General features: G+C 37.0%; 1 protein-coding gene across 4 annotated transcripts in view; it reads right to left on the reverse strand.

Moving 5' to 3' along the window:
• Nucleotides 1–20647, reverse strand: part of DHX9 (DExH-box helicase 9) — a 54573-nt gene that overhangs the window by 3575 nt on the left and 30351 nt on the right. For all 4 annotated transcript variants that reach the window (XM_082472610.1, XM_082472612.1, XM_082472611.1 and 1 more), the window contains 12 exons: nucleotides 16414–16555; nucleotides 15888–15970; nucleotides 11725–11881; nucleotides 9529–9629; nucleotides 7660–7873; nucleotides 7379–7473; nucleotides 7006–7079; nucleotides 5647–5799; nucleotides 3412–3572; nucleotides 2477–2588; nucleotides 1725–1886; nucleotides 1484–1611 (listed from right to left, as the gene is read on the reverse strand). In XM_082472610.1, coding sequence (XP_082328736.1) covers nucleotides 1484–1611; nucleotides 1725–1886; nucleotides 2477–2588; nucleotides 3412–3572; nucleotides 5647–5799; nucleotides 7006–7079; nucleotides 7379–7473; nucleotides 7660–7873; nucleotides 9529–9629; nucleotides 11725–11881; nucleotides 15888–15970; nucleotides 16414–16555 — 1582 coding nt within the window. The remainder of the gene's footprint in view (nucleotides 1–1483; nucleotides 1612–1724; nucleotides 1887–2476; nucleotides 2589–3411; nucleotides 3573–5646; nucleotides 5800–7005; nucleotides 7080–7378; nucleotides 7474–7659; nucleotides 7874–9528; nucleotides 9630–11724; nucleotides 11882–15887; nucleotides 15971–16413; nucleotides 16556–20647) is intronic.

The raw sequence follows: 20647 nt of genomic DNA on the forward strand, positions 1-20647 counted from the left end.
ATGCTGTTTTGAAAAAGCTGTTCCTTCTACAGAAGATGGAATGACAACTTAAGAGGAACCCACTAGAAGGTGGCGGATGTCTTCACCCAAACTATGCCTTACGCACATGGAAAGTATGATGGTAAGAGAGCGGATATACTTTGTTCTAAAAAACCTGAATCCTAGTCTTATAAACTTCCTAATTGAGTCTGGACACGTGACTTAAGCTTCTGTGTCAGTTTCCTCATCTATAAAATGGGGTAGTAATATGTGCATCTCAGGACTGTTGTGAAGAGTCTATCACACAAAAATGTTTTTCTCTTTTCCTTTGATTTTGATTAAAAAGCTACGAATTGGGAAATCCCTGGTGACGCAGCAGTTAAGAATCCACCTGCCAATGCAGGGGACACGGGTTCGAGCCCTGATCCGGGAAGATCGCACATGCCACGGAGCAACTAAGCCCGTGTGCCACAACTACTGAGCCTGCGCTCTAGAGCCTGCGAGCCACAACTACTGAAGCCTGTGCGCCTAGAGCCTGTGCTCCGCAACAAGAGAAGCCACCGCAATGAGAAGCCCATGCGCTGCAAAGAAGAGTAGCCCCCACTCGCCACAGCTAGAGAAAGCCTGCGTGCAGCAATGAAGACCCAAAACAGCCAAAATAAATAAATTAAAAAAAAATAAAAATAAAAATTTAGTCAGTTTACAACAGAAGAGAATTACTTTAGTTATCTAGATACTGCCCAACTACCTTCTGTCTCTCAACTAAACAGCTCTTTCTGGTTATGTGTTCCAATTTTCAATGTTTCAGGAAATAACTCTGTCTCTTAATCTAATTGGAGAAAAGTACAATAGTTCAAATTCACACAAGAAATGAACAGCTGGATTACTATTCCTATATCAGATATCAAAGTCCTCTGTAATTGTCCACTAAAACCTTATTTAAAGCCAATTAAAATTTAACACGGTAGAGTTTACTTTATATCTAAAACTGAACAGATGGGCAAATTAATAAATCACTTCACAAACCACTACTTGAGGTATTTCAACAAACTGTTCATTCAAAAGATGCTAAAAGCTAGACCTGTGTTCTTCACAAGTGGATGGATTTAAAAAATCCTCCCATCTAAAAGAGTGGGTATGTGTATAACTGATTCACTCTGCTGTACAGCAGAAACTAACACAACATTGTAAATCACCTATACTCCAATAAAAATTAGTAAAAACAAAAACAAAAAGTCCTCCCAAAGTAGCACAATTCTCAAAAGGTCTATTAATCATCTCTGTACTAAATTACAATTTGAACATTATAACCTTTTGCATCTTGTAAAAGACTGAATTAATGTGAAAAACTGATTATCACCAGAGTTCAAAGAACTAAGAAATAGCCAGGAACATAGAAAAAGCAAAGGGTCTAATGTTTGAAGCTAAAATATACTGCACTGTCAATGTGCATGTATTACATTAAGGTTACTTCAGATATGTCTTAAGAATGTGAGAATCTTACCTTCTGGAAATCCAGAATTAATCAGAATCTCTTTGAGCTGAACTTTGGCTTCCCAGGTCATTCTAAGTGTAGCCATATTGAGTCTTTTGTGCTCACAAAAACGTATCTCTGCTTCTTCTCCACCCATTCTAAAACAAATAGGTTGTTAAGAGTCATTCCCAAAGCCTAAAGAACTAGATACAGATTACAAACTAGAGACAGTTCACCAGAATCTTATAACTCTCCTCTTTCAAGCCCATACCTAGCATCATCCCAAGCTTGGAATACTGATAAAAGGGCCACATGATCAGAAAATCTGTTTCCAGCAAAATTTCGATGGATATAACCCAGTCGTTTTCCTTCACTGATGAAAGGCTCCGGAAAGCAGGTGGCAGCAGAGATGGTACAAACAGCATCTCCCACACTGAAACAGAAAGGAAAATTCAGTCTAGATCACATTCTTGTTCCAGCAACTTGGGCAGTACTGTCAACTGTGGGTCAGTCTTTATTGGCTATGATATTGTTTTAATAGCACTGAAACTGGCTGAACAAAAAAAATTTTACAGCTGCTCTCCAGAGGCAAAAAGGGAAAAAAAAAATGAGTTCTGATATTAATGGAAGCATATTTACCATAAACTGACCAAGTATTATATTTTTCCTTTCCCATTCTCCCTCATCTTACAAAATCTCTTAATCTTCAAAACCTTCTAATAATATATACCTGTTTTCCTAATCTTTCTCTTTCAAGGAAAACTACTTAACCTACTTAACTGCACTTCTCTTTTGAGAAGTCTGTGCTCTTTCCCCCAGAAAGTTGGGCCCAGGTGTCCATCCACTGGAACTGTTTGTTCTTCTCATTTCACACTTTTCTCAGTATCTAAAGTATGCCACTTCTCTACTGAAGAATATTTAGTTTTTTCTTCTATTCGAGCCCATCCTGTTTTTATTGGGAGGGGGATAAAATTCTAAAACTGTTTTACCATTTAACTATCAGCAATAAAACAAAGCACTTACTAGAAAATACACCCCATTATCATCATTTTGCCAAGACGAGGCTCAATGGGGAGTTTAGCCAGGATTCGTCCCAGAGGAGTCAACTCATCATTGGTATCTAATGCATCAAGCTCTGTGGGGAGATATTTCTTTGTTAGCAGAAACAGTAATGAACACCCCTTTAACCTAGGCAAAGATGAAACATTTGTTTATAGATTAAGGTTCAGATACTGCACTTAAGTTTTCCTCATCTGTCAAGCCAACTGCCAGCACCATGCCCATAGCCAACAATTCTCTTCACTCAAAAACAGAACAAAACCAAATTCTAGAGCACCTAACATGAAGAAGGTACTAGAATTAGGCCCTGTAGGCTGTAAAGCTGAGTACAGTCCATGAGAAGTCTATAAATACAGTAATAACTGTAATAGCAGCATAAACAGCTACATGCTCTAACAAGTCTGACAGCATCCGTTGATAATTTCTAGAAAGAAATGAAATCTAGAGAATAAAAGTCTGAAGTTCACACAGCAGGTGAGCGCGAGATTCAAAATTCAAATTCAGATCCCCCTGGACTCCAACGCCCTTATTTTTTTCCACTATACTACACTGCCTCTGTAAATGTGATAAGAAAATGCAAATAGATGTTCTATGAAATGTACATGAAACACTGTGGGTATCATGAATAATTCACGTTCCAATCGTTAACCACTGGTTAAGAGAGAACGTGTGCCTTTTCTCCATTTTTTCCCCAATAAGACTCACATCATCCCTTTCTTACCTTACGTTGCTCATTTTATACACTGACCACACTAAGTACATTAAGCAACACTGGAAGCTTTGCTGTCACAGCCTTGTGGACTAGATCCTCTTCTTGACTCATTTGTTAAGTGTTACTTGCCAGGACAAGACAGATGGTATAACTAGCATGTGTTAGGCTGGTCTGTAGTTGTAGGTACCTCTAAGTGTGTGCTCTGCTTCAATCACAGCATCCAAAGGCGGAGGTTCAATTGCCTTGGCCAGGAATTGGCCAATTCCTCCCAGACGCAGAAGTTTTATGCTCAAAGCAATTTCATGCAATGGTGTTCGGAACATCTCTGGGGTCATGTGGGTTTCGAGTCTAAGAGAAAATAAGCATAAAATAACCATCTTCTCTTGTGTACACACACGTTTATTTAACAAAAAACGTTGCAGAGAGATAATCAGGAATATATAGAGCTGCCCTTCCCTCATCTTTTTACAATTACAAAAGAACGTTTTATATTTACTACAAAGACTCTCTGGACAAGACCTTCTTAAGTGGTTGAGTAGTGGCTTACGACTTTACCCTTATAGCTTGAAGCCATTTTCAGCTGAGTGAAGGAGGATGAAAAATTATCCCAAATCTCTAATGTTATTACCCCCACCCATGGCTTCTTCAGGTCTGGCTGCTGACAAACATGGGTTAAAAACGGTAGCAAGACCTTCTGTGGGAGATGCAGGCTAATACTAATATTTCCCTGCCACCTCTTCCCCCACTTCCTGGTCTGTATAAATTTAGTGCCACTGGAAAGGATCTTACAGATTATCTAACCCTTTAAAATTTTAGTAATAAAAACTATTAATATAAATCAATATTAACAATAATAATAATAGCTAACATTTACTGAGAGTTTACTACGTGCCAAGTATTGTTCTCAGTATTTTCCATTACTGACTCACTTAATTCGCAAACAAATCCTATGGGATTAGTATTGCATTACCTTCTTTTTTCAACTGAGGAAAGAGACACAGAAAGGTTAAGTAACTTAATCTCATTTTGTAGAATGGGGAAACAAAGGCCTAAAGAGTGTAAATATTTAAGATTATGTGATACATTAGGCAGAAATAATATTAAAATCCAGGTCTCTACATTTGCAATTCAGGCTTATTCTATATAAACTACTTATAATGAAGATTCATAGGAACCATTTAGAGGTGAATTCCAACACTGCTGGTAAGACCTAGATCAGCTTTAATCAGGTTTACATAGATGCATATAGCATATCTATTCCTCATCCTACAGAGAAAAGAACAAAAATCCCTTACAGATCTATTCATGCTGTTAATTAATTAGGAGCTGGTTTTACTGTAAAATGTTAGAGTATAGTACTTGTTTATTCAGGTCAAGGGACAAGCCAACCTTTAAAAAGAACTAAGTGTCTTCCAAATGTTGCAGCCAGTCTCCTGCATTAACTTCTGATGCTCAAATAAACCAACATTTGTAATTACTAGGGAGCCATATGTTATCAGTATAAAAGCAAATCAAAGCTTTGACCTTTCTTCAGTGTGCTATATACATCTGGTCACCTAAATTAGTCTGTCCCACAATCCTTCATTGTGGCACACACACACAAACACACCTCCTAACTCTACCTTTATTATCAACTGGTTAAAGCTAATGTACACCACACTGATTTCCAGAAACATACAACTAAATACATATAACTTAAGTCTGTAATTCAGAGAGAGAAGTATTTTTTATTTTTTAAATTGGGGTTGAGTGGGAGGCAAGGAATAACGACTTTATTTGGAAAGCTAGCAATCTGAGAAGATGGTGAGCTAGCACCCCAGAGAAGTATTTTTTAAACCAATTGGTCTCATCCACAAACATTCTCCAAAAGGATCTGTGGTATAAACGGAAACGAACAAGGTATTAACAGACTTGGATTTCAGTCCTGGAGAAGTCAGCTAAGCTTCTTAAGCTTTGGCTTCCTTACCTAAATAATGCCCTCTGTTTCTCAGGCACATAAGGAGGATCATATGACAGAGGTGATGTGCTAATGGGGGTGGGGGGTGGGGAGGGTGTCTATAAATACAAAAGTATTGTTATTTTAACGTTATTTTTCAGAAAAGTTAACCATTCCATAAATATCAGTAATCCCAAAGTGATAAAGATGTGTGGTATGGAAAACATATGTTATGCTTTTAAAAGATTATTAGTAAATAGTTAATCGGTATCAAACATGCCATCATTGATAATTTCTGATTTCATCCTTACCACAATCTCACTATCTAAGCTAAGTTTCCTCCAATTAACTGGAAGCACTTATGTTCTGAGTTCATTAAGTTTATGTCAGGGCAGAGAGGTGTGGGGAGGGGTGTGTGTGTGTGTGTGTGTGTGTAAAAGGCTAAAAAAAACCCAACTTCATTCTTTACTCAAGAATTGGTCTTACCTCTCAAAACGAGCTCGGCTACAGAGGTGAAAGCAGAATCCAGGCCGTACGCGGCCAGCTCGTCCTTTCCGCTGCTCGAGGTTTGTTTTGGATGCCCAGACTGTAGCGTAATTGGTCATATTGTTGTGAGCAGTGAACAGCTTCACTTTTTGCCTGAATAGGAAAGAGTGGTTAATTCTCAAACTCACGTGTACTATCAATACATAACTGTTACATTTCCACTAAGTGGCAGACGCTTTCCAGTCATGCCTACTTGCGATGTCTGTTTGTAAACAGCACCGATAAGAATTTGACTGTGCACTCTTTAGGCTGCCAACCTGCTAGGAGGCAATATAATATACACGTGCCACTTGCCAGATGGATGATCTTGGCCAAGTTACTAATCTTTCTGTGCCTCATTTTCCTCATCTGAAAATGAGTATAATACTATCACCTACCTTGTAGTGTTTTTATTTATAAACATTATGTGAATTAATGAACGTATAGCACTTAAACAGGATCTGGCACGTGCAGGTAAGTGAGTGATAATTATTCAAAGCCAACTCTATTCCGAAGTTTAGTTTAACTTTTAGGCAATCTATGATCTAAAGGCTATGTGCTAAACTGGAACATGTGGCACTTCTGAAGACCTCACCAAGTGGTGTTGGCATGGTCCTCTTGAACCCCTAAGCAACCTCAGAATTTGTCAATGTTACACATAGGCAGCTGGCACTAAATGACTGGGACTGGCACAAAAGAGGGGCATGCTATTCACCATTCCCTAAAGTGGGCATTGGCAAATCTTCTTCAATTGCCAGGAAAGGCTTAGGGACTACAGAGAAGACATGGGGCACAAACTGGCTAGACAGAACAAAGTTTCGACGTTTCTTTCCTCTCTGTGTATCAATTAGCGTGTAATTACTTTACCTATACACAATGCCTCCCTGTGTATTTCCCAGGGTATCTCATACCAAATATGAAGTCTTAATTCTTAAGTAGTGTCCTACAAATAGGACACTTGTCATGAGCTAAATATTGGACATCTTTATACACCAAAGAGCATGCCATTGTATGGCAGTGGTCAATGGAAACACCCAACGGGAAATGAGCAGAACACCAGCAGACAAGAATAAGTGGGAAGCAGTCAGTAGTGTTAAGCTTCGTCACTTTCTACCATAACTGATATGATGATCAACACCAAGAATCATTAATTACACTATAACTCAGTACATACAGATGCAGCACAGTAATTCTGACGGTAAGAGAACACAAGAGTTTTAAAAATAAGGTGTTTTTGATTCTGTTAATTGATTCTAGACACTACATGGAGTATTCTAAAGATTTACTGTATTCAAGGCAATGGGTTCCTTGGGAACTTACTTGCAGGAGTCAATGACATAAACAACATCATTTATGGTAATGCTTGTCTCAGCAATATTTGTGGACAAAATAACCTGTGAAGAAATGGTATTAAGAAAAATTACACTTCAGAAAATATTCTCCTATTACGTACTTAAAAGGAATGATCTGCTTATGTAACAAATGACAACAGAATTACAGAAATCTTCAAATAAATCACTCATTCACTGACTGGATAATTGAAAAACCTACTAAGCTCATGAAGAAAGGACCCCTTTTTTCTTCCTCAATTCAGATGGATTACAATTTTTTTGGATAGCTCTTTGAAGGTCTGTAATAGTTGTCTAATATCTACGTTAATTCCAACCCCGTAACTGTAATGTTTACTACTTACCTTGGTTACTCCACCTGGTACTGGATCAAATACTTTGCGCTGTTCCTCTCGAGGAATCTGAGAATGCAGAGGTAGAATCTGATACCTATGGCTTCCTATAAAAATATGGAAAAGTTAAGGTCTAAAAATAGGAGTCGAGTTTAAAACTTTTCTACATTATGCATATTTTTAATCAAAAATTGATACAACACTAAATTTTATTTTCATATATTGGCTAGGGTGCAAGCAAAATCATTCATTTTTCACTCTCAAATAGTTGAGAATTCAAAAAAGACTCATACCAAAATGTGGATTCATTTCCAAATGCTTCTGCATAGTATAAATCAAATTCCAGCCAGGCAGAAAAACCAACACAGCTCCAGGAACATTAAGGGTCTCGATGTACTTAAGTAGAGCCTCGATGAGTTCAAAAGGAGTTTCTTTTTCATTCAGTTGAGCCATGCTCATCTTTGTTTCTGGACCATATTCATCACCACAGATCAGGTTGCAATTTGCCTGCAAAAAACAGGGAGACATATTTTGGACTGTCTCAATTAGTACAGCTCATGAGTTAAGTCTCCTACATTTGTTCTTAATGTTCACATGACACCTAATATCCTTATTGATTCTAGCTGATTAGTCGTATCTGGCATATAGAAGAAATTTAATTTTCAAAAACGTAAAACCACTGCACGTTGACATACTGAATTTTTCTACTGAACAATACTTCCCATAGGATGTGACTAAAATTCAAGCACAAACGTTTAAATTTGACTCTAAAACTTCTAACGGCTCCTTCTACAAAGCTTATTTCTCCCTTATGACTATAAACTCTTGATTTTTCAAAAATATTTTCCTTACTGATTAATAAACTGCTCCTATGATCCTCTCTTTGTATCAATTATCATATAATTATATATACACAATGTCTTCCTGTGTAATTCCCAGGCTCACTCATACCGGAAGACAGGGTATTTGACCACCTTCATCTACATCTGAAATAATCCAAAAAGTCTGCCTGAGAACCAATGATAAACCAAACCATCAGTAATGAGAAATGAAGTTGTTACAATTGATTTTTTTCCCCCCAATAAACTTTGTAATTCATTGGATTTGAGGATATAATTCATAATATAATTCATTTATATCCTCAAATCTGATTAAAAATACCCAATCCTAGGTTATGTTTATCATATTCTGCATTGCTGGCTGCCTTGTAACATTCATTCTGTTCATGTTTCCAGATTCAGGATGCATTTTTAAATATCACTGGTCCAACTCTGAAGCACTACGAAATAAGTGTCACTTTTCTTTCCTGTTTCTTAGGAAATCCCTCATCATCCCCCACTTCAATACTCTCTCCATCTGCTAATGTCATTACCATACAGTCTCTGTAACCTAGGACTGTAGCTGCTGTTGCTTAAACTTTATTGTACATATGGGTCACCTGGAGATCTTGTTAAAGTGTGGATTCTGATTTAGGAGATGTGGGGTGGGGCACAAGATTCCACCTCTCTACCAGTTTCCCAGGTGTTGTGGCTCATGGAAAACACTCTGAGCAGCAAGGCCTTACAAAATGGGAGTTATTAAATATCTTACTCCTTCCTCTTTTTTTTTATAAATTAGATTTTTTTTTTTTTAAGAGCTCCTGACTTACTTATTTATTTATTTTATTTTTGGGGGCTGTGTTGGGTCTTCGTTTCTGTGCGAGGGCTTTCTCTAGTTGCGGCGAGCGGGGGCCACTCTTCATCGCGGTGCGCAGGCCTCTCACTATCGCGGCCTCTCTTGTTGCGGAGCACAGGCTCCAGATGCGCAGGCTCAGTAGTTGCGGCTCACGGGCCTAGTTGCTCCGTGGAATGTTCCCAGACCAGGGCTCGAACCCATGTCCCCTGCATTGGCAGGCAGATTCCCAACCACTGCGCCACTAGGGAAGCCCCTTCCTCTTTTTTTTTAACCTTTATGCCAGAGATGATTTAACTCATGGTATGAAAAGCGCTTTTCACTGAACATCGAATTCTTTGGAGTGAAATATATCAATTAATTCAAAGATAGACATTACAGTCAATTTTTAGAAGTTTTTGTAATGCTAACTTATTGCATGTTTTTACTAAAATCATTCCCTGCGATAACAATTTTGCCCACAATGAAAATTCTTCACGAAACTCACTTACATCATCGTCTTCACCACTATCATCATCCTTATCCTTCTTCTTCTTGTCCTTCGGTGGAGGAACAAAGTGGGTCATCTGAATACAGTCTTCCAAAAAATATTCTGCCAGGACAATCCAGTCAGGTAAGTACTATCAACTTGCAGAATGGAGCAGTCTTTAAAACTCATTTTCTAACTCATAATTCAAAACTACCTTCATACCCTTCAATCTGAGTCTTCACAACTGCCAAGAAACTTCAGTGTCAATAACCTCTTTTTCCAATCAAACTCAGTGTTTCCATCTCTTGGACCTTGGAGGAGGGTGAGGTATCTCTTATACATGTTCCCACAGAGCCAGTCAGGGTATCCGCTATATACAATATTCAATCAAACATTCATGGAATGCATATTGTGCTCTATGCTGTATACTCCCACAGTGTGGGTGTTATATATGGAGAGAAATTACTATCAATACAATAATATACCATAGTCCATCCTTCCTCTATTAGGATGTACAGATAAAAATGGGTTCCTTTTAGTTATTACTCTTAAAAAAGGACTTCAATGCGAAGGTTGGAACATCTACTGATCAATTATGCTCCTGAGGTTCTTTGAAGTGTTCCAGAAGTTTCAGAAGTATCTCATAATCTAAACACTTCCCCTCTATACCCTTAGAGCCCCAAAGTACCCTTCTCATCTCATTATATCAAAGGTACACACTATCAACATGACTCATCACTGATGATATTAAACTTGATCAACCTGAGGTAGTGTTTGCCAAGTAAACTCCATCGTAAAGTGACTCGTTTCCCCCTTTCCATACTCTACTCTTTGGAAGCAAGTCATTAAGCACAGCACACTAAAGGAGTTAAGCATCACTTTTCTGAGGTAAGAGAGAGTATCTACATAATTTTTTTCTAGTTCTTCCATATGACAGCTTTGTCTTTATTACCCACTTATTTATTCAACCACCATATAAATTCATGGGTATCTGTTTTATACTTCAGGTTATAATCCAATACTATGTTTTCTATTTCTTTGTTCCAACTATTCCATTTTTGGCCACTGAGAGCTTTCATGTTGACTCCTATGTCCCTTTGTCCCCTTCACTGTTTTTTTTTTTTTTTTAAAAGCACTTCCTTACTTTCTGTCACTACAAGATGTTTCAGGCTCATCTTGTATATTCCCTGCCTCGGCTTCAGAATCGGTCATTTCTTCAAGGGCGTCTGGTTCCTTTAACTGGAGAATGGTACTGGAAACATGATCTGGGTGTTGGGCATGATCCTTGCTACTGGGATGTCATCACTTCTAGGCCCGCTCAGCAGACAGAGCTAGGAAGTATATCTATGTACGCAAATCCACGGATCCATACACATGTATATTTAGCTTTGTATCTACCCATTTCTATCTAGACACGAGTTCAGCTGTAATCCAGTACCACAGGGTTCATTCAAGCCTTACCCTCACACTTACCTGTAACCTCCCACTCCAGCAGTAAACCTGGTTCCCACTGTCTGTCATCCATTTAATTATTTTTTTCAATGCCAGTATGCATGCAAAGCAGCAGTTGCAGGATTATTAACCTGTACCCTCGTGAGATATGAGTGCACTGACTTTTATTTCAGAGCTACCCTCAACTTCTGAATTTCAAGTTAGCATCCTGACATAGCCATTCATTTCATATGTACACTGAAAAACTTTTAGCTTATTTTCATGCCCTCAATTAGACTGTGCTGTAATTAATTTTTAAAACCAAGCTATCAGATGACTATTCTAGAAAACGGTGATGACAAAATCTTCTAAATAAACTCTTAACAATCAGAAATATTTGACCTTGAAACACTGACCTTAATCTCATTTCAAAATCTGCCTGCTCTAGCTCTAGGAAAGATTGATTCTCTAGTTAATTTGACCCTGGCTGCTTAAACTTTTAACAGTATTTCCCATGAACATCTACAGGCATATTAATTAACACTTGACTGTAAAATCTTAAAAGTTAACTTTAGCTGTTTACTGGATATGCAAACTCCTCAAGTTGTAAATGAAACTCACTACTGCTTGACTAAAACCCCAAGAATGCTATGATGCATTTGATACCCTGATTTGGATTTTATTTTAAATATCCTTTAAACTATTACTCCAATCTCTAGGATTAAGAAAATCCACACACTACAAAAAATGTTCACCCTCCCATCCCACCCCCACGATATTTATTTACCTTGAACTGGGTAAGTCCTCCCATAAACTTCAATGATTGGGCAACTGAAGAAATATTCACAGAACATGCTCGTATCAATAGTAGCAGACATGAGGACAATGCGAACTTCAGGATATGCCTGAACGACATCACGCAACACTACCAAAAGGAAGTCAGTCTATTAAAACACAAACACAAATGGAAAAATAAATGCACTGAAAAGTCCTTGCTCACAAGGTACAGCTAAAAGATTTCTTGTGTTAATAAGCCACAAGATATCAGTGAAATTCAGTTTCTTGGGCAGCTTGTAGAAGTAAGATGAAGGATTACAGTGGGATACGGTAACAGTATTTTTAAGAACAGTTGTAGCCTACTCGTTGTGGGAATTAGAAATGAGCGCTACTAGGGTAGGGGAAGGGAAGGGAAGGGAAGAGAAAAAAAAAACATTAACGAGAGGAAATTTTCAGTGAAATTTATATTTTCAGTTGCACACACTACTAGAGAAAAGGGGAAAGCCATGATGAGCCAATAATCAGTTTTCCAATCACCTGTAAAGTGAATCTTACAAATGCTGAAAAGGCTATATTTAGTCCATTCAAACAAAATAACGGTAGAGACATTTATTATTTAATAATGTAAAGTTTCCATCAACCCACCAAACAACAACATGAAAGCTAGAACTCTGATAAAACTTTTCTCTGGCTATGGGGTCTTCAAGTCCATCACTCTGCCTCCCCAAATAGAGAAATCCACCATCCTGAATCTTTTATTAGTCCTTTTCATATACCTTTCCTCTGATCTATATGCGTATCTAACTAGACACACATACATATGTATGCATGCATACATATATTTTAAAATTTACCTATTCTTAACTTTATGAGAAGGTATGATATTTTATGTAATCTTTGGGGATTTCCTTTCTCACATCCTATAGCACTGCTGAGACTCACCCACGTGAGAATCACCAGAGTTATTCTTTCTGATGACTATTTAAATATCCCAATGTGTGTATGTACCCATTAATTCACCAGTAGATTTCTGGTGGTAACTACTGCAGGTATCTGGGTTGTTTCCGGGATTTTACTCTTCCAAACATTTGCTACTCTGAACATCCTAGTTCGTGTCTCCTACGGTACATACGCAAGTTTCTGTGGGTAAGTGTAGGTATGGAACTGCACTCACAGGATGTGTAAATGTTGAACTTTTGCAGATAATGCTCAACTATTTTCCTAAGGCATTCCACCAGTTCATAAACCACTATGAGCAATGGATAAGAGATCCTGCTGATATTTATGTTCTCCAATACTTGGCATCATCAGTTAAAATTCTATTAATCAAATGGATATAAAGTAGACGTACCTTATTATGGTCTTGGTGTGTACTTTCCTATTCACCAATGAGACTGAACACCCCATCATGTGTACTAGCCAAATATAATTGCTCTTTTGTAAAATGCCTATTTGTATTTTTCCTTGTTTTTCTACTGAGTCATCTGTACTTTGCTTACTGATTTGTAGGAGGTGTTTGTATTTTCTATACTAATCCTTTGTTGGCTATATTGGCATCTTCTAGCTTGTGGTTTTCCTGAAAGTATCTTTTGAATGAATACATGCTCTTAATCTTAATATAGATGAATACCTCAAGTCTTTTGTTTCATGGTTAATGCATTTCATGTTCTAAGAAATTCTTCCAGAAGGCCTAGAACTATGTTGCCCAATATAGTTGTGGCTACTGAGCACATAAAATGTGCCTGGTCTAAACTGAGATGTGCTCTAAGTGTAAAATACACAGACAGATTTTGAAGACTTAATATGAAAAAAAAAAAACGTAAAAAACATTGATATATTTTTTATATTGACTACATGATGAAAATATTTTAGATATACCGAGTTAATTTTACCTGTTTCTTTTCACCTTTTAAAATATGATGCTAGAAATTTAAAAACTGCATGTGTAGGCCACATTATATTTCTACTGGATAGTGCTGTCTAGATGTCTACTTATATATTCTACACAAGAGTTTTTAAAACTGCTTTGGCATTTAAGTCCTTATCTATCTGGAGTTGATTTCTGTATCTGGTTATAAGGTAAGGATCCAAGTTCAAGTATTTCCTTATGGATGACCAATTGTTTCCAGCTCCATTTACTGAATAGTACATTCTCTTTCCACTGATCTGACATGCCATCTATCACTCACTCTATTATACCGAAGCTGCACGCAACACACAATCTGTTTCTACACTCTGTACTATTGTTGGTCAAGCTGTCATCTCATGTACTATACTGTCTAATTATTATAGGTTCAAATTAAGTCCTGAGATCTGTAAAGCAAGACCCTTCATTCTGCTCTTCTACAGGAGTCCTTGTTATTTTTGGCCATAAATTTTCCCTATAGGTTTTTATAATCAGCCTATTAACAAAACCTACTGGGAATGGATTAGAATTGCATTCAGATGTGGATCAACTTCCGGCAATCTGACATCTATATTATATTAGCCGTGAACACAATCTGGTCTTTTTCAGTGTTTTGTAATGAAGTTTTATTTTTCCTGTATAGGTTCTGCATGTCTTTTTGTTGGACTTAGTCTTAGGTGTTTGACATTCTGACTAGTGCAGTGGTGGTGTTTGACATTCTGACTAGTGCAGTGGTATCTTTAGTTGTTTTCTAGCTGTTTGTAATGTACACAATGCAACAGACTTTTGTATATTAACTTTTTTTCCCAGCCATACTGCTAAATGTTTCTTTCTTTTGGCCGTGCGGCATGTGGGATCCTTATTCCCCGACCAGGGATTGAACCCGTGCCCCCTGCAGTGGAAGTGCACAGTCCCAATCACTGGACTGCCATGGAAGTCCCCTATTCTATTTTTCTAATAATTGGTCTTTTAAGTTCTCTTGGGTTTTCCCCGTAAAGTGACGTTTAGATAAGGTTCATCTGAAAGAGAATATATGTTTCTGCAAAGGTGTTTTTCCATTTTTACTGTGAATAATACATTAATACAGACCTGACAATCTTTCAAGAAAAGTTGACCAAAGCCACTTATTTTGGGGGAAAACAGTAATGATGACCTATGATGTTTCTAGTGTGACCTGGAATAATTTAAACTCTAAGAACATTGGTATGTTACCATGCTAGTAAAGAAAATACTGAAACATTTATTTTGATTAAGTTAATTGGGGGGGGGGGAGGGGGGACATTAGTTTTCAAAAGATTCTGAATGACAAAAGCAGCAAAAATTTTATCCTATGGAATAGATTTGATTTAAAAAGGTCATCTGAAAGACCATGCAAACTTTCTTACTTGCTTTAGCTCAACCATAAAGATCAAAATTTTGCTAAAACTAAGTATGATGAACAACAACGGCTATGGAATTATTTTCTAAAGAGGAGGAACTCCAACGAATGTTTTAAGTAACAGGAGCTTGGAAACAGTTTGAATGACATACTGTCCACCCACTAATACCTTTGTTTGGATATGTAAAACAGTGCCATAAAAACAAGTCACTGATTTATGGCATCAATCTTTGAATTATACAATTGTATAATAAGTTAATTCTATACAAGTTTTGCCAAGGACCAAAAGAGGACAGGGTGTGAAAAAAATTCTAGTTTTTTCTTAATTCTGGCATGATTATCATTAACGTTGGAAAAGACTAAAGCTGCAAACATCCGAAAACACACCATTAACTATATTAAATTTAAAATTGTGGAAACTCCCTGGCTGTCCAGTGGTTAGGACTCAGCGCTTTCACTGCCATGGGCCCGGGTTTGATCCCTGGTCAGGGAACTAAGATCCTGCAAGCCAGGCGGCGGGAGGAAAACAATGTAAAATTTATCACAGATAAATTTTCAATTCAAAGAAAAACTGATTATTAAAATTCCATCAGCTATTCAGTGATAAATCATTAGTTCAGTTGCTGAATTATGCTAACTTAATGATCACTGTAATTATACTTACTTTACAATAAGAGGTCTTTTAGAACTCTGTGCTTTAACAAAGGAAAAAAAAGGGTTTAATGGCTTTGCTAAAAAAGGTGTCCAATATCTTAGTGACTGAAGTTCATAATTTTGATAGAAGTTGTAAGCTATGGGAAAATGGAAATAAAATAAAGACATTCTACTTCATTTCTCTTTATTCAGAATTTTAGCACTGGTACCTTACCATCACTCTCAAGTTACTTACATTTATGTCTCTTTCATGTATTTCATCTACAATTACATGACTGATTCCTCGAATGCCTGCTTCTAATTTTCTCAGGAGTACACCTTGAAAAGAAAATCAGAGTAAACACTGGCGATGAGTTTCTATGTTAAAGTAGGGAGGTAAGGAAAAGTGCAAAGAAACCAATGTCTAGACAATCAACTATGCTTCAACTACTATAACCCCAGCGTTTTAGGAAAGAAATCATCACTGGTATATTTAAATTATTAAAGAAGTGATCATGTAGTCTATAACACATTTGTCTAATGAAAACATTTTTAACAGTTCCAGCAACCTAAGCTGATTTCATTTGCTCTGCACTACAAAAGCCAGCAGGTACATAACACTCTCCATGAAGAAAAAAACTGCCAAAAGTTCTATTTAAACAAGAATTCTGAAACTGGGTTCTTGACTTATTATTTCCAGTCACTCTGTGCTATTATCAAGTTTTCTTCACAAACAAAATGTAAACCCCAAGTGAAAGGCCAAAATAAAACAGATTACTGACCCACAGTACAAAACATTATACTGGCATGAGGGCGGGGAAGTACAGACTCAAATCGAACACTATAGCCACAACTTTTTCCAGGCTCTTCTCCTCTCTCATATGCAACTCGCTCTGCCACAGAAACTGCACTGATTCTCCTGGGCTGAGACAAAAAAAAAAAAAAAGTGATTTAAAAGCTACAAAATTAGTTACACTTGTTTATTAGGGTTATTAAATGACTGTAGTAAATCTGACCCATTGCCAGCTCAGTAATCAACAGAAACAATAATAGTAGTGATAACATTTAGGAAGCTCCAAAGTTTATTAAAAAAAACAAAAAAAATTACCACTTAATTCTATGGTAGACAGTTAAAAATGCTGTTTTTCACTTTGTATATAAAGTGATTCCAAGGCTTTTATAGAAAATAAAATTTCTTCAACATTGGCCCTAACTCTTAATGGCATCAAGTGATTTTCCAGTAGGGAAGCAGACAGATCACACGTGGACAGCTTGTTCTTATAACTTCCTACCACAGCACAGGCACATGTTTAAAGAACTATTTAACTGAGATGTACAGGTTATTAGGAAGGTGAACAACCTCTTTTGCCATATCTACGATTCATTCCCTTATTAACTCATAAAATAAGCAGTCATAGCATATCTGTATTGATATCAGGTGCCACAAAAGGTGCTAGAGATAAAAAAACAAAACACAACACCTCAATGGAATCACTCTTGGTTTTGATGAGCTTATGTAGCTGGGAAAACTGAGTGTATATTACCTTTTCCAGCAATATACATGCTGTTAGCAATAAATATGCTGAACCCTAAGGACAATTATGGGTTAAAATTTTAAGTGTTGGACCTTAACTTTTATGAAAACTTCCAAAGTGTCCCCTGTCTTCTAAGTACACAAAACAGCATTTACTTGGTGGATACCATGGCTATTATGATACCCTGAATGTACAGCTATGGGGGTACATGCAGATTTAGACTAAATGCTTCCAGGTTGCTTTGTATTTGACTTTGTCAAAAAGTTCCTGATGACAGATTGTACTTTAGTTCCTAGACTGAGAAAGTTTTTTCCGAGTTCCATATTTAGTTAAGTACCTACATGATTATACCCCAGGTTATATGACATGACCATTTAGGAAATCAGAGGCTGATACAATCTTAAAAAACAAAAACCAACCAAACAAAAAAAACCCCAAACCAAAAAACCAGTAGCTTCACTAGAGCTATCAACATGCTCTGAATTAATATAAAACACGATTTATTAATTTCTATATCCCCTAACACAAGAGCCCTTTATGCTATGTGGCTAGTAACATATAGGTGAAGTGTACAATCACCTAGTTCATATTTATCCTGTCCAGCAAGGTAAGGGATTAAAAGATGCCATCTTGAACATACTGTACATTTTCCTGAGCTTATATTCTTTCTGGTTTATATGCCTTGTTTCGCTGAACAATGCTAGCTTTTAATGACCACTGCTGACCAGTTCTCTGTACCTCACTAACTCTGAATAAAAGTGTTACATGAAGGACTGAGTTATGCATTTGTCCATAAAGAGAAGAGTTCTGCTATATACTTATGTCAGGGAATGTGAAGATGATATTCCACTAAAGGTATAAAATATAAAGTTTTTTGGGCATTTTCAAGAAGTTCTTTGCATTCTACAAAGAACAGGTAAATGCTCAACACTATTATCGCTTTTCTCTCCTTTTGTCTTTCCTACAGTTTTCAACATTTCTACTAAATAGCTGGCTTCTAGAAAAACTTCAACTCAATTAGGATATCTGACTCTTCTGAGGTGTATTTCTATGCTACTGGATACTCAAGGATTGCTTTTACCAGCTTGAGGCTACTTTCAGGTCAATCACCTTTGTAGTCTCCAGCCTTTTAAAGTGAATATGGACAGGAGACGGCATATTCCGTAAGCAGCACTTACTGTAGTTCTTAACAGTACAGCACTCACCTCCCAAGCCATCCATGACAGAGGCTGTTACAAATTAACACAAGAAGTGCTAAAACAACCATCTTCAGAAGCCCTACTGGCCAAATTTCCTTGAGTAAAAGCAGAAAACATCAATATCAAGATGACTATTCAAACACCAAAGAAACAAATGACCCTACAATCTCCTTTCCATGTTTTGTATGCTTCTCTAACTTATCGCCTTCCTATTTCAACAGCCCTGACTTCAGAAAAAAACATTTAAAATACATATTAAAAAGAGAAGTGCTTCTTTTATTCATAACTGATCCAACTGGAAATCAGTATGATTTTTCCTGAGGGGAGTATGGCAAAATGCATAAAACTTAAAATATGCATACCCTTCGACCCAACAATTCCATGTCTAGGAATTTATTCCAATGAAATAATCCAATGAGAGTATAAGATGTATGTACAAGTATATTCATCCCAGCATACATAAATACCAAAATATTAGAAACAATCTTAAAGTATCTCCACCATTTAAGAATAAAATAAACGTACATGCATAAAATGGAAAATTATGAAGTCATTAGAAAATTATTCCGTTGCTTTAATAGCAGGTGTGCTGTTACATAATGGGGACAGGTTAGGATGGTGTACATACAGTATATGTACATGAAGTCTGAAAGGATAAAGGCCAAAAGTAAAAATGATTACTTCCGGATGGTGGGATTCTGTGTGGGCTTTGGTTTCTTTTAAAATTTACTTTATTTTCTAATTTTTTTCCCAATGGGTATATAATACTTTTAGAGTCAGAAAAAAGCAACTAAAAATAAAATCTTCTTCTCAGTATAATTCTTAGCTCATGATAAATATCCACAGGATAGGCATTTTGTGTGGGAGAACAAAGCTTAATGTAAAAGACTATTAATGTTTAAACACTTCTCAGACTGCATGCTACCTGATAACCTATAAACAGGTTGCTCTATTCATCCCCTGAATAATTTCTCTCTTTTCCCTTGGATAGTCAATAGCTGTTTTACATACTGCCCTACAATGAATACATACAAAGCAAGGTCCACCTTCTTTCTACACCCGCAGAACTACCTCTCCACATATGGTTTAACTTATCCTCTCTTAAATATTCTATAGTATATAGAAATATTCTATGTTCTATAAATAAAGATTCAAGACTATAGAGACCCCACAGAACAATCATAATTAACATCTGTGTAACAATAGTAAAAACCATGACTGCATGTACTATTTTATTTGTGCTTCAGAATAACAGTGAGATTTTTTTTTTTCCATTCTAACAGATGAAAACACAAGTTCACAAGTAAAGGTATTTTGCCTAAATTCATATACATGACTTTAGATGTAATACAAATTTTCTTTACTCCCAACTAAGCCTTTTCCCAATTATTCTGCCTCTTGTTGTAATTTTATGTTGTATTTGGATTAAATAACAGAATAACCCATTTAAGTGAAACTAGTTAAAAAGTAGTGGTGATGAAAGCAAGGGATAATGTTAAGTCATTCCAACAGAATACTTCAAATTATCCTCCAGCATATGAGCTTTTCTTTACATTTTCATTGCATATTTATCTGCTCTCATTTGCTCTGTAGAATCCTATTACTCTTTCCTGGAGACCAGCCATAGTAGTAGTTAGTTCTAAGTGATTACCTCTTCTTCACAATTCTATGTTCACTTTAATTAATTAAAACAGCTAATATTACCGGTAAAACTTTCCATACCACAAGCAGCTAAAGACCTGTCTCAAAGTGTTCTTTTGCAGTATTCTAAAATCTGGGGGCTTCCCTGGTAGCACAGTGGTTGACAATCTGCCTGCCAATGCAGGGGACACGGGTTCCGAGCACTGGTCTGGGAAGATCCCACATGCCGCGGAGCAACTAGGCCCATGAGCCACAACTACTGAGCCTGCGCGTCTGGAGCCTGTGCTCCGCAACAAGAGAGGCCGCGATATTGAGAGGCCTGCGCACCGCGATGAAGAGTGGCCCCCACTTGCCGCAACTAGAGAAAGCCCTCGCACAGAAACGAAGACCCAACACAGCCAAAAATAAATAAATAAATAAAATTAAAAAAAAATAAAATCTGCATCATTTACACCCCTCTTGACATTTATCCAGAACTGTAATTTCTCTTCTTAGCGATCTCTAACTGAAAGAGTACTGCTTTCAGAACTTTGCGCCCCTATTTCTCATCTGGGTATTTAAATACATGGTAATAGAACTAGGCTGCAATAAAATACAAGATTTCTAAGGCATCAGATATCACAAAACATACCAGACTCCAC

This window comes from Balaenoptera physalus (genome assembly GCF_965194825.1).
Source record: "Balaenoptera physalus genome assembly, chromosome: 1".
NCBI classification, from domain to species: domain Eukaryota; kingdom Metazoa; phylum Chordata; class Mammalia; order Artiodactyla; family Balaenopteridae; genus Balaenoptera; species Balaenoptera physalus.